This window comes from Lethenteron reissneri, chromosome 37 (genome assembly GCF_015708825.2).
Source record: "Lethenteron reissneri isolate LAM-NWPU_2019-01 chromosome 37, ASM1570882v1, whole genome shotgun sequence".
Taxonomy (NCBI): Eukaryota; Metazoa; Chordata; class Hyperoartia; order Petromyzontiformes; family Petromyzontidae; genus Lethenteron; species Lethenteron reissneri.
The window spans coordinates 14295467-14310834 of NC_083815.1; the positions used below are offsets into that span (position 1 = coordinate 14295467).

Genomic DNA, 15368 nt, shown 5'->3' on the forward strand with positions numbered 1-15368 from the left:
GAATGTTGTCGCCAAGTTTGGCCTGGGTTTCCACCAGGTTCTCCAGTTTCCGTCCATAGCCAAACACACAATCACACACACAATTTATTGGCATTGGCCAAACATCCCAATGCTGAACAATTATTAGCAAATTACTCAATTAGGTGAAAATTGAGGAGGATCCTCCTGAAAGAGTCTAGAAACTCAGTAAGACCCTCCTGGGTGAATGAGTATAATAATAAAATCATCTGTTTTGAAATGAGACGTTCCCCTTGTGCTGCTGGCAGGAGGTGGCATCGGACCTGGAAGAAAGCCGGTACCAGCACGCAGAGCCGCGCCTCTCCGTGTACGGAAGCAAGAGGAACGAGTGGCACAAACTGGCCGACTGGTTCATCCAGCACCGCGTCTATTCGCCCAACCTCAAGTGGATGATTCAGATGCCACGTATTTAGTAAGTGTCACTTCGGCCTGGGATGGGTTTAGGAGGGCAGTGGTTGTGGTGAAGCTGTGCTTCCAAACCAAATTATGTTACCAGGAGAAGCCGTTTCGCTACAAGCCGTGCCCACTTCAATCTCGTTTTCCAAACAGCCTCATAGCCGAGTCTGTGTTAGTTGAAATAAATAGAAAGATCAGCTGGGCACTTTAAGCAGAATATGCTACCTGGTGATCCGTTATTGACTTATGGGTGGGGCCACAATTGTCTGACCACATCTGTGTCGTTAAATGTTGTGTCCGTGATCAGTGACATCTTCAGAGCGAAGAACCTCGTCTTAAACTTTGGCACCATGCTGGACAACATCTTCCTCCCGCTGTTCGAGGCAACGATCAACCCAAACCAGCACAAGCACCTGCACGTCTTCCTCAAACACGTACGGAGCTCGCCAATGAGCTCATACACACGCGTGGGGAAACAGGTTGAAATTACTATGATTCTGTCATCATTAAAACCAGGCTTGAGCATCTGTGGAAACACATCCAGACATCCAATACGTACACATGCAAGTGGAGTATGCATAAAATACAGAGATCCTCCGTATAGCCTTAGCAGACTGTTTGGGCAAGTGCTTTTAGCGAGCACCTAATGAAGGCCGGAATGGCACACGAGGGGGTAGGTGGCCAGCACCATGTCCTGCCCATTTTGACCTAGGGGATACCCAGGACCGGTTCAAATATATGCCACTGTTATTGGTCGTGAGCGGGAATCGAACTGAGATCGCTGGGTTCGGAGCACAGCGCGCTAACCACTACACTACCACTCCCTGCTGTACCGCCCCCCACTGTGCCTGGTGCGGTGTGTGAACATCGCCACTGGGGAGACAAAGGCGGCCGGGCGTGGTGTTAGCCACAGTTAGCCTCCATAGGTGCTGGTTCGTAGCGCAGCACCCTAACCACTACGCCACCGCTCCTCAAAAGTACGCATGCACACACATTGGAAAGTGCAGGCCCACGTTGTGTACGCAAGCTTGTGAGACAGGCTCAGGCACCACCTTCGGCTTGTGTGGAAAAGTGTGCACAAATGCATGGTCTTCCTCAGCTTCTTGTAATTATACATTTTTCATTCAAAGACATTCATATTCAATAACTTAGTTTTCTCATTACTTGTCTAACGAATCTTAACTTGCCTTTTCTCAATTTTTTTCTGGTTAATTTTATTCTTATACCCGCTATTCATAATACATTTACATTGCTCATCTTTGTCTGTCCATGAAATGTTTAACATCCTTCTTAAAATGCACATTTATGTTGCTTATATTGCTTCATAGGGTCTTTGTAATTGTCCGACTTTCACATCCATACAGCACAAAACGACCTGCATGTGAAACACTAAAGTATTGTTATTTTTCTTCTTGGTTCTTTCGGTAAAGTCACGTAGAAGGGAAATAATAAAATAATAAAAATACAACATAATAAAATAATTCTCAAGACGTTTCGGCCACAACGCACGCAGCCGTCCTCAGGTTAAGACCTGGTCTGTCGGGGAGACAGCGTCTGAATGAAACACCACCACGCTTGGAGCGTATATTTAAGCTGGGTTGGAAGGGGAAGAACGCCTTGACAAAATAATTTGCATATCAAGAGGAATTTAGAATATTTATGGGAAATGCAGATATGTGATTAGTACTACTTGTGAAATGCGTCGGAGGTGGGCGGGGGGTTTCAAAGTCATATTATGCCCGTGCATTATGCAGGATTAGCAGCATCAAAGGGAGGGGATAGGGGTAGCATTAATAAAAGGAAGGAATGTTAATAGTATGTAGCTGCAGTAACTAAACAACCACGTAAAAAACTAAAGTATAAACTACATAGTATCATCAGTATACTAAATATACTCTCCAATAAGCTGAGCTACTAACAGTAAGTAATACATTACAATTCTATGTCGCAAAAAATATAATATGCTTCCAGCTAAACTTTTTTCCCTTACAACACACGGGTCTACCCCGTACTATATACTGCCATAGACAAACCCAACATTAAATTATATACTGTATTACTATACACCACCCTATACCTTAGAATAATACATAGTGTAATATTACACTATGTATTATTCTATCCACCCTACTGTATGTCACACTGCTGTATATTCACTATACAATTACGATACTATATATTACCTCATACATTGTATTAAACATCACAATTTTATACTATTTATTATTATACAATCTGCTATACACTATACCATTGACCGTCACGTGAAGGATACTAAGAGGAAGCAACGAAATATGTCAATGGGAGAGTGGTAGTAGGAGACTTGCAGCAGAGCAAAAAATCCATTCCCTGCGGAGAATACAAGATATATAGTCAATGCCAGTGAGTGGACTGCGGTCTCAAAGTCACCGTAAACGTGAACACAATCAGTTAAGATCCGAAATGGTTTATTACGTCCTTCCAATGATTGCTGAGCCAGAATCCATCTTCTCGGTTGAAATTGTCTCTGTGTTTGTATATGTAGATCGCCTCATGAACGAATCTCTCATGGTAGCCAGATGGCTTGCAGAGAACCTCTGTCTTGGAGAAGTCAATGTCATGTGGGCCCACTGAATTGTAACAGTGATCTGCCACGGCTGAGGTGTTTGTCCTACCGTGTTTCAGGTCTGCTTTATGTTCACGGATGCGGTCCGAGACATGTCGTTTGGTTTCTCCAATGTAACTGCTACCACAGAGGCAACTTAGTTTGTAGACGCCAGGGTACTGTATGTCTGGAACCACATCTTTTACAGACGGGACCAGATCACGGATTTTATGTACTGTGTTGAATCGGACCTGGATCTTATGTTTTATCAGGATTTTGGAGATATTTTTTGTGACCCCAGCAATGTATGGTAAGGTAATGGTTTTGAAAGGCTCCTCAACAGGATCCTTCTTGATGGTTGGAGTGATGGCTTTGTGGATTGTGTAGTCGGAGTAACCATTACCCTTAAGAGCTTGGCGTACGTGTTTGAGTTCACTGGCAATGTGTTCCTGGTCGGAGATGCATTGGGCTCTATTGTTTTTAAATCCTTTATATTAAGTTCGCTTGCTTGCTTGCTTGCGTGCTTGCGTGCTTGCTTGCTTGCTTACGACCGTGCAAATCTTTCTGTCGTTTTTTAACACACTTCCCGTGATCCATTCGAGCTGACATTTTCCACACCGATTCGTTGTGTGTGACAATTAATTTTCGTGAAAAAAAAATTCCAAAATTTTACACTGTTTAGGGATTTTTTTTAAATATTTAATTACCAATTGCTTAATGCTGGCAGACAATCATCTGACCCATAGGTGGCAGCCATCTCAAGCCAGAGGACGAGAGGACTCTAGCCGCCACGCATATAAAGGATTTAGAGTGAAAAACTTTGTTTTTACGGGTTAATTTTTTAATGTATTATTTTTCAACATACATCCCATTTTCTGAAATATATATGTTGTCGGCGCTATTTTTCTATCTGTGACACACCTTCCACCTCCTGTGATCACACGACCTCGATGATTATAATTCTCCACCTACTTCACGTTGGTGTCATTTACTTTTACTTGAGATTCAGCTAAGATTTCTTCCTTTATATGACCATGCAGACACTGGTTTTACAGTTGATTGTTCATGCGTTCTTTTAGCCATCATATTTATAGTTTGACCACTAACTGCTACTCCATGCAACTCCTCTGTCTGATAATTATGTCACGATGCTGTGCATAGAAAACAAATGAGGTGCTCATAAACACCCTCATCTCACTCCTCTCCTGAAGCACGGACACTCACTCACCTCTCCGTCAACTCTAATGGCTGCCGTTTGCTCCCAATTTAGATGCATTATTACTCTAAGTCCTTTTCCATGTATATCAAAGTTCCCCAGCACTGTCATTCACGATGTATCACTTCATGGAAAGCTTTTGTTTAGTCAATATTATATAAAAATGTTTCGGAATTTATATCGCCAATTTGATGTCAATGTGGCCTTTTAGTCCCCTTGTCTTACACAACGCTCTTTGCTATTTCTAGATTTAATTTACTCCTTACTCTTTCCATTGACACTCTTAATATCATATAAGTAATGTGATTCACCTGATGTATTGTTCCATGTGATTAACATTTTGTTGTACCATGTTCTTTAGCAAGGGCAATGAACATTGACTTACCCAGATCTTCTGGTATACATTCCACGTAATAAATTGCATTTGGTAATTCTCCACATGCTTACATAGTTCACAAACACTAGCTTGTGAATACGCACGTTTGCACGCGCAAGCGTACAAATGTGTGGACATTCAATGTACGAGTGGAGGCGCACTTGGTGCACTCATGTGTGCGTAATTCCACGATATGCACTGCATAGTGACCATATAGTATACTACACAGGGGTATACTGTGATGACTAAAATGCAGCTCAATCCCTGGGTGGCAAAGCAATTATTCTACGTCAGGAATAAATATTTTCAGACACTGAAAATTATTTTAGTGGCATCCCAGAATACTTTGTGACCAAGTTTGAACTTGGCCTGTCATAGGTTTATCTTCAGCCCAGACACTGCATACTCCAGGGGTGAGAGTGTGCGATATACTTGGCCCATGGGTCAGCAACCTTTTAAAGAAGAGGAAGAGCCATTTTTCTAGTTTTTGGCTTTGACCAACATATTTCTAGAGCTACATCACACGCAGAGCAACTTGTACACAAACACAGCAGTGGGTATACTGCAGATGACAAATTTTGACGAACAAAATAGGTGGTGGAATGAACTGCGTCTATTTACTTTAATTCCCCCCCCCCCCCCTTAGTTATTCTGTAACAATACAGTTTGACTGTTGTACATTTTGTTGTTACCTAGAGGCCCATTCCCTGCCACATTTAATCAATTATTTTTGCGTAAAATTATGTTAAATATAAAACAAAAATATACGGCTGCCCGCAAGGGGGCCCGCAAGGGGGCAACCAAAGAGCCACATGCGGCTCCGGAGCCGCGGGTTGCCAACCCCTTAGCCTCTTAACACTCTGCTGGACGCTACAGACAGGACAATAATCACACAATCAAGCAAAGAAGCACATGTTGCTACCTCAATGTGAGGAGGCTGCATTTGCTTTTAATCATTAAACACGATATTGTAACTAGTGGGTTAATTACGGCAGCATTGTAAAATAATTTGACTTATGAGGGCATCCGAGTGCAGCAATGGTACTTTGCAGGCGGCAGGGTGGTGGAGTGTTAACACCGGTGCCTCACAGACAGAAGGGTCTGCGTTCAATGTCTGTCTCGTTGCGCCTTGCTGTGTGGATTTTGTATGTTGTCCCCCTGTTCGTCATGGGCTTTCCTCCGGGTTCTCCACTTTCCTGACATGATCAAATGTTTATATATATGTATTAACTACTCGCTGTTCGCAAACTGTGAGAGGGCGGATCGTAAACAAGGTTTTCCCGCTCAATCAAACGGTCAGGGTCAAAGGGGGTGAGGTAGGATCCAAACGCCAGATTGGGAAGGACCAATCGGAGGGTCCCACAAGGTGGCCGGGGATTGGACAACCCGGCCACGAACAGGTATAAAAGCCAGAGCGCTGAGAGCTCTTGGCCAGTTTTGCTACACGAAGACCCAAGTCGGCCGAATACATCTAGGACCCTGGACCAAGCCCTCCAGCCCTTATCAGGGCTAGGGCTCAGTGTAACCAGTGGTCGGGGAGAGATCCCCTAGGTCCAGCCAGAGGACGCTGGGATAGCAGGGAGATTAGACAGCCTGCAAGGTCCGGAGGCTGTCTCCTCAGGGTAACGGGTGAGGGGACCATATACCCCCTTTGTGTGATAGGGACTGTGAATTAAGATAATAAACAGTGTGTACCATAAAGAAGTTTAGAAGTCTGTCCTTTACAACACTACATATATATATACAATGTAACTGGCATTGGCCAAACATCCCAATGATTAAAAAAAAATACCTACAAATTATCCAACTAAAATTACACACGGCAAAAAACAATTGGCAGGACCCTCCTGAAATAAGTTATTGGGACTCAGTGAGGCTTTCTTGGGCAAATGAGCACAATAATAAAAATACATGATGAAAAAATCATAATAGGTTTTACCCTGTCTGGCAATAAAATAGGTGTTAAGATCTTCAAACACCAAAGAGATACCTTTTGCAAGGCATCAAGTTTGCATTAACCACACATACTTGTGGTGAACATGCAAACAAATATGCTCTGATAACACTATGTAATACACTTTTTGTCCCTGGGTAGTAAGTGTTATTTTTTTTATTGCTTATGCCTAAAAAGTATTTTAAAATGGCTATTATTCCCCCACATATTTTGCTTTTGTGACCAGGACAATGATATTTGAAAATGTACCTATTTTCAATGACAAAACGGGCGAATTTGTGTCTTTTCGTTCACATTAAGTCAGAAGAAAAAAACATATTAATCGAAATTAACATGTATTTATATTGAAGTAATACAAAAAATACTACAAAATATTTAGAAGTGAGTAGTTTTTAAAGATTTACGAATATATTGTAAATCACATTCACGAATCAGACCCCAAATGTAGTCTCTCATCATGTTCTCGTTATCCTGTCTTTGGTAGCGGTGTTCAAATTCCAGTATATCCTGGTGGAAGCGCTCGCCCTGGTCCTCCCAGTACGCTCTCATGTTCTCCTTGAATGTATCAAGATGAGCATCAAGGATATGGACTTTGAGGGACATCCTACATCCCATTGTGCCGTAGTTCTTCACCAGAGTCTCAACCAGCTCCACATAGTTTTCGACCTTGTAATTGCCCAGGAAGCCCCGAACCACTGCGGCAAAGCTGTTCCAAACCACTTTCTCCTTACTAGTGAGCTTTTTGGGGAATTAATTGCACTCCAGGTTCTTCTTTATCTGTGGTCCGACGAAGACACCGGCTTTGACCTTTGCCTCAGACAGCTTAGGGAAAAAGTCTTGAAGGTACTTGAAGGCTTCCGACTCCTTATCTACAGCTCTGACAAATTGTTTCATAAGGCCCAATTGTATGTGCAGTGGTGGCATCAGCACCTTCCAGGGGTCCACCAATGGCTCCCACTTGACGTTGTTCCTCCCCACAGAGAACTCTGTGGCCAGTCCCGCCTGTGGTAGTGCGCCTTGGTGTCCCGTGATAGCAGGCGAATTCTTGCCAGTCCGACGTTTGGATGGGTTCACCAAGCATAAGTAGCAATTGCTTTAGTGATCAGTGGGTTCCCGCCAAATTCTTGGGATGGCGAACTTCATTGCTCTCTTCTCCCCTGTGTACCATCCTACAAAAATAAATGTATTTCACCCATGATTAATGTGTAAGAGATTCTCGCAACATTTTTAATATATTATATATATTTTTTAATAACATTGAAAATTGTAAAACATTTTAAAATTAAAAACTTTTACAATTAATATGTTTTTAACAAATTTCATAACATAAAATTCCGAGCAACAATTGTGCATCTTACCTTCCAGAGTTTTTTTGCATTTCTCACAGGTGAAATGAGGTCCCTAGGGATTGTCTTGATCCCCAACAGGCATGCCGAAATATGCCTTGTAGGCCTCACACATCTTAGCAGATGCCTCCACAGAGTACTTTTTCGCTCTTGTCTTGATAAATTGGCCACAGACATAGCAAAATGCGTCTGCCGGATGTTTGCAGCCTCTTCATGCCATCTCAGAAAAATTCTGATATGTATCCACTTAGGCAGCTGGAACTAAACTGAATTGGTGGGCTTAAGGCCCCTGTATTTATACTGCTATTTATATTAGTGGAAAGTTTTAGAATGTTCTAGAAGTTACTCCAAGTTTACTCAGCACTGAATCTATCAGGAATTTTCATTGAAAATAGGTACATTTCTAAATACCACTGTCCTGGTCACAAAAGCAAAGTTTGTGGGGAATAATAGCCATTTTCTGTACTTTTGAGGTATAAGAAATTCGAAGATACCACTTACTACCCAGGGACAATTTTTGTTGTTACACAGTGTAATATATGCATTGTCTTTGAAACTGATTGGCCTACACCAAAGACAGCCTTATTTATAGCTTTGTCTCACCATGCTAAGACTGTCAGGTACCTGTGTGTGTGTGCTATGGGAAGTGGTGGTTTGTGCCATGGGGAGTGGCAAATATTTGAACCCGTCCTGGGCCTTCACTAGGTCGTCTAAGCCTTAAATGGGTAGCTGGTGCAATGGAGACAAAGGCAGCTGGGCGTGTGCTGGGTGTTGGTCACCCATCCCCCCGTCTGCTGTACTGACAAGAATAGATTCTCACTAACAGCACTTGCTCCAAGTCTGCAAAAGGCTATATGAGAGAGGTTTGTCTGCGTTGAGCACACGTGGGGAGCAGATGGAAGTGTAGTAGTTAGCGAGCACCTATGAAGGCCGGAATGGTACACGAAGGGGTGGGTGGGTGGCCAGCACCACGCCTGACCGTTTTTGTCTCTCTAGTGGCGACATTTACACACCAAACCAGGTACTCACTTGAGGCCGAGTCAACCTAGGGGAAGCCCAGGGTCGGTTGAGATGATCGTCACAGGTGTTGGTAGCCGTCAGCGGGAATTGAACCCAAGTCGCCGGGTTCAGTTGCGCAGCGCGCTGCCCGCTGCTCTACCGCTCCCCGCTATGGACGGCCCCGACTTCTGCATACGGGGTGGTTCTCGCCAGGCGGGGGTTATCATGCACACCAAAGGCAACCTTTACAAACTGTTGGGCCAAATGCTGTTTGCGAGTAGTACCTATCAACGCCGGCACGGCACACTACCACCACCCTCTCACCGCAGTGCTCCGGCCACACTTGCACTGCCGCTGCTCACCCCAACATTATGGCAGCCACTTTGACCACAGCGCTCCATCTCATTGCCTGCTCCATATCTGTCTCATCCCCCGCTCCATCTCCGTCTCGTTGCCCGCTCTGCATGGCCAATCACCCCGAGCGTTTCAGAGCTCGGCCAATCTCGACGTTCATTTAAGTGCCGAGTTTTCATCTGCGCAGCATCACCAAATAATGAATTTGGTCATATTTATACTCCATATTAACGATTTCAAATTAATTCATACAAATTTCTTCATAATTAAATCTGGTCCAGTGATTAATAATACGTGGAATATTCATTATAAATCACTCACGAATATAGGAGCCTGTGGTCGAATGGCAATGCAGCGGTGCTGGGGGATGTGGACCCGGGTCAGGGATTGAACCCAGCAGGGTAAAGTGCGCCGTGGGGTAAAGCGCGCTGCTCGCTAACAACATTGCGGCCTCCTCTGCGTCTCTGCCGTGCAGGTGACCGGCTTCGACAGCGTGGACGATGAGTCCAAGCACAGCGGACACATGTTCAGCAGCAAGAGCCCCAAGCCGCAGGAGTGGGACGTGCAGAATAACCCTTCGTACACCTACTACATGTACTACATGTACGCCAACGTTATGGTGCTCAACAACCTGCGCAGGTGGGCTGGGGGAGCACCACGGGCATCTCTCCACACTGCCCCTCTTCGCCTGGCTTGTCTTCGCACGATGGGACATTGATAATCGTTCTCGTTTCCCCCAGAGTTGTGGACCCGCTTGTGTGTCCGCACACACCAACAGTTATTCTTTAACAATAAAGTTAATACATTCTGTTTACGTTAAATTTTGTTTAAAGATTTAAGTTTTTTTACAACAGCTGCCCGCAAAGGGGGAAGTCAAAGCGCCACGTTCGGCTCTAGAGCCGCAGGTTGACGACCCCTGTTCTAGTCGAATGACTTTCCTCTTCTACTTCACGCATGCCTCGTTTTCCCCTCTATTCCGGAACCTACGCAATTGCATGGTTCCTTTAATCATCTTATCACTCTTACATTGCTACTGCCATGGCTACCGTTTGCGTAAACATCGCTCGTTCGATTCCTCTACCCATGTTGAAGACTCAAGTCTACCAGACACTCACTGGCTGTTTTATCTTATCCATACTGTGTTCAACCACCACTGCCGATCACAACAACATGCTCACCCACTCACTCACTCATCCACCCACTCACTCACTCACCCACTCATTCACGCAGCCACCCACTCACTAACCCACTAATACACCCACAAACCCACCCACCTACTCACCCACCCATCAACCCACCCACAAACCCACCCACAAACCCACCCACCTACTCACCCACCCATTAACCCACCCACAAAACCACCCACAAACCCACCAACCCACCTATCAACCCACCCACCAATTATCCTACTCATGCAGGTCACCACACTTCTATTTCTACTTCCTCCATCGCTCTGCTTTGGAATTTCCTCCCGTGGTCTCTTTTCTCATGTTCTTTTATCCTTGCTCTAGTCAAGAAATGTGTTCATTATTATTTATTAAAACTGTGAACGTGCTTTTTGATAATGGCCGCTTGACGTTTTCGGGTCTGTGCTCAGCAACGGTCTTAATAAATAGAACATACTCCCACGCATCTCATATGGCCCTGCATCACTCCTCCTTAAGCCCATCACTCTCGCCCTACCCAACGTTTCCTATATAGCGATATTGCGCTTCACCTTTCGTTCAGATTTAATTATAGGGTTTTCAAAAGTCTAAAATGCATCCTACAGCAGAACCCCATCTTATCTCCTCCTACTATTGCTCCCTCCCGTCATTGTGCACACGCAGGGAGCGTGGCATGAACACGTTCCTATTCCGGCCGCACTGTGGGGAGGCTGGCGCTGTCACCCACCTGCTGGCCGCCTTCATGCTCGCCGACAACATCTCACATGGGCTAAACCTCAAGAAGGTGGGGGGGGGGCGCCTTGGGCACGCGGCCGTCTCTTTCGCGGTCGCAGCGTGTCCCTGTACCCAACTGTGCCTTGGGCGGTGGTCACCCCATTGCCAGTTTTGAGCCAGTGGTGAACATTTCACATTGCTATCGTGGAGGTCAGTCTGAGGCACAGCCTATATTGCCTTCCCTGCAAGTGTTTATTTACCCGACAGAGATTATCATCAGCAGCAGCATCATTCCTCTTGAGAATAGGTTTTCCCCTTTTATCTGGCAACAAAACAGGTGTTAAGTTGTTAAAACACCAAACTGAAACCTTTTACAAGGAATCATGTCTGCATTAACCACAATACTTGTGGTCAAAATGCAGCACGGGGCTATCAGATTAATGAGACTTCGGGGGTGAGCATCCACATCATGGGACCTGCACTGCATGATGGACATTCAACAGTTGGTCATCTTGTGGCTAGATGAGTTTACATCGTAGGAATGTGGAATTTTCACTGATCTGATGGGAGATGGTCATGTCAGGAATGATCATGCTTAAGTTGGTTTTCGAGCTGAGTGGTTTTTATCCACATCTTCATAGATCCTATCTCTCGGTGCCAAAATCTAATCCCGATCACCTATCTCGTTGTGTGCCATGTCAGCCTTAATAGGCACTCGCTAACATCACTTGCCCCAACAGTTTGTTAAAGGTTGTATGGGGAACTTTACCTTTGTTTTTTTTTATTTCCAGAGCCCCGTGCTGCAGTACCTGTACTACCTGACCCAGCTCCCCATTGCGATGTCTCCACTCAGCAATAACAGCCTCTTCTTGGAATACGCCAAGAATCCACTACTGGAGTTCCTGCAAAAGGGCCTCTGCATCTCCCTGTCTACTGATGACCCGATGCAATTCCACTTCACTAAGGTGCAAAACACTCGTTAAAAATAGTCACTAGTTTTTATTTTACCAGGTAAGGCCCACTTGGGCGATATAGCTCTTTTTCAGAAGTGATCTGGCCACAAATGATAGCTCAACGAAGTGGCTTATCATGTGGAAGGGAATTACCGGAGGACCCAGAGAAAAATCCATGTGACCACGGAGAGAACATGCAAACTCCAAGTATTCTGGCATCAAGGTCAGGATCGAACCCACGACCTCTTGTATACCTCGGGAGGTAGTTAACATCTCACTACTGTGGCGCAATGGTGCCATCTAATTGCGCTACAACAAGCAGACTTCACAGGGGAAAACAAGCAGTGAAGCTACTTGCTAACGTATGTGTTTGTTGCAAAATAGCATAATCCACAAGTTCAATTCTGGCATGTAAAATTGCAAGCTCTCTATAACCAGCGAGTACGATTGTTTGTTTCAGTCAATCTAAAGTACAGATCCAATGGACAATCATCTGATCTGGTTGATTTATTTGTAAAATCAATCTATCAGAGCTGACAATACAATATTTAAACTTAACAAATGGCATTGATAGCAATGCTCTTATTGTTGTCCTTTTTTGCAATAGAAGTCCAATGCCTCTCAGACGCCACTAGATTACGCAGATTCTGATGCTTGTGGTGAAGCACCGATTCAATACCACTGACACCAGCGTTTTGAACTGAGGTTTCAGCCACATCGATCACTCAAGTTGATCATCCCAGTGGCACGGCGTGTCCTTTAAAACAATGTATATCTCCGGATGCCAGGGGGCACAGCAGTGAGGAGATACGTGGTGAGGACTGCTTGCTATCATTCATTTTAAGCAACATATTTATTGGCGAGCTTTGGATTTTGGCCTTCTCGCCTATTTGTTAAGATAATGAACACAAGGTATAACGCGAGGCTCGTGTTCCTCGCAATGGTTTGGCTCAAGCTCAGTTGAGCAGGGCTGGGACCACGCTCAGAGCCGGCTCACTTGAGTGGGAGCCAAGCCTGCGTCGAGCAGCGGTAAGAATACGGCCGTCAATGTTGGTGCGCCGTTCGGTTGTGCGCTGTGTGGTTGTGCGGTTGTGTGGGTGGTTCATGATGAACGTGGCTCTGCAGGAGCCGCTGATGGAGGAGTACGCCATTGCGGCACAGGTGTTCAAGTTGAGCACGTGCGACATGTGCGAGATCGCGCGCAACAGCGTGCTGCAGAGCGCGTATTCACACGAGGTGATGCACATGACGACATCGCGACATCGCTGCACGCTCACACGTCTGAGGGCTTCAACTAGTTTTCTTCTTTTGTCTGGCTTATATAGAGTAACTGTGAAGAGATGCCGTTGTAACTGATTGAGTCATTCAGTTGCTTTGTCTAAGAGTTTATGAATTGCAGATGCACACACCCACTGCCTTCACATATGTACTTTGGGCAGTGTGAAGTTACTTGGGTCATGGTTTTTGTATTTGTAGCCAGTCACACACGAGTCTTCGAATTTGCACTTGTGCTTTCGGTATCCATATCTTCTGTGGTTCTGCGGATCCGGTTAAGCACTGCCCATTGTTTACGTGAAAGGTGGGATCCGGGACTGTATGATGGTCGTGGTGGAAGTTGCTGATCACGTGTTTGTTGGGAACGTTACCAAAAGCTCACAAAATCTTGCCTTAAAGCTTTCGTGACTGCAGGAATTAATATTCTTTGGGTCTTTCAGTAAAGTCACGTAGATAGGTTAGAAGAAAATAACCAAAAACTACGACGTTTTGATCGCAACGCAAGCGGTCGTTATCAGGAAAAGGGGGTTCGCCTCTAAAGGCAAACTATTTATAAAGGATTAAAATGGGCGTAGCCCAAGTGTCAGCAGCATGGGTGGGGCAGCAAATGTTAATGTATCAGTAACTTGTAATAGTTTTCTGTCAAATAAGATGGTCCAAATAAGTGTAGTTAAATCTTTTTTTGCATGGTTCATCACATCTTTCCAATGATTAAAGGTACGGCTTGAGACTACGAATATCATCTTTTCAAAATGGTTCCATCGGCCATCAAAAGCCTGCATCGCTGCTGTACCACGGCTGCGATTGTGAAATCACACCGCCATTATCATCAGTACCGCACAATTCGACAAGGCCCGACTTCTCCCCACCCAGAAGCCGCGTGCTGGTGCTCATGTGTAATGCCTTGCTGCGTGCGTACGTGCTCGTGGGACGTCCCCCCGTACACCCTCTTTTACACATGCGCAGGAGAAGAAACATTTCTTGGGAAACAACTACCTGCAGGACGGCCCAGCGGGCAACAATATCCTGAAGACAAATGTGGCGCACATCCGCCTGGCGTACCGCTACGAGACCTGGTGCTACGAGCTCGACCTCATTATGGACGCCATGAAGGCCACCTCCGAGTGAAGCGCTCACACGGCACCTTCACACATCAGTATTCGTAGGATTAGCGCGATGGCTGGCTGTGTCAGTTTGGGTTAGGGTAAGAGAGGTAGCGATAGCTTAAAAAGGCTTTCATCCAGCATTGGATTAAATATGGCTGGTGATGATGAAGTGTTCAATAGTATTTCATTAGCATAATTCTACGTATGCTAAGATTGAAAACCTTTCGACAATATCAATAGATAATTGGTTCTTTACCCTTCTATCTGGCAACAAAACTGACACCTTTTTGCAAGGAGTCATGTTTGCATAGACCGCAATACCTGCAGTCATAATACAAACAAAAGAACATAACTCTGATAATGTGCACTGTCCCTGAAGTTGATTGGTCCACACCCGAGACAGCTTTCCTTCGAGCCTAGTCTCATATGGGTTGGACCAGATGACGCCAAAAGGCGCACAACTCAAGGACAATGCACCATCAGAGTATGAGAGCTCGGGGCAAGCATCTACACTATGGGGACCTCATTTGCCAGTAAAAATATGATAATTGGTTCTTTACCCTTCTATCTGGCAACAAAACTGACACCTTTTTGCAAGGAGTCATGTTTGCATAGACCGCAATACCTGCAGTCATAATACAAACAAAAGAACATAACTCTGATAATGTGCACTGTCCCTGAAGTTGATTGGTCCACACCCGAGACAGCTTTCCTTCGAGCCTAGTCTCATATGGGTTGGACCAGATGACGCCAAAAGGCGCACAACTCAAGGACAATGCACCATCAGAGTATGAGAGCTCGGGGCAAGCATCTACACTATGGGGACCTCATTTGCCAGTAAAAATATGATAATTGGTTCTTTACCCTTCTATCTGGCAACAAAACTGACACCTTTTTGCAAGGAGTCATGT

General features: G+C 44.9%; 1 protein-coding gene across 1 annotated transcript in view; it reads left to right on the top strand.

The window, feature by feature from the left end:
• The window catches only part of AMPD1 (adenosine monophosphate deaminase 1), a 34049-nt gene extending 19050 nt beyond the window's left edge, over positions 1-14999 (top strand). Inside the window, exons 9-15 of the mRNA XM_061566819.1 lie at positions 267-430; positions 722-848; positions 9719-9882; positions 11073-11193; positions 11915-12088; positions 13202-13312; positions 14318-14999. Coding sequence (XP_061422803.1) covers positions 267-430; positions 722-848; positions 9719-9882; positions 11073-11193; positions 11915-12088; positions 13202-13312; positions 14318-14479 — 1023 coding nt within the window. The 3' untranslated portion in view covers positions 14480-14999. The remainder of the gene's footprint in view (positions 1-266; positions 431-721; positions 849-9718; positions 9883-11072; positions 11194-11914; positions 12089-13201; positions 13313-14317) is intronic.
• The last annotated feature ends 369 nt before the right edge of the window (positions 15000-15368 follow it).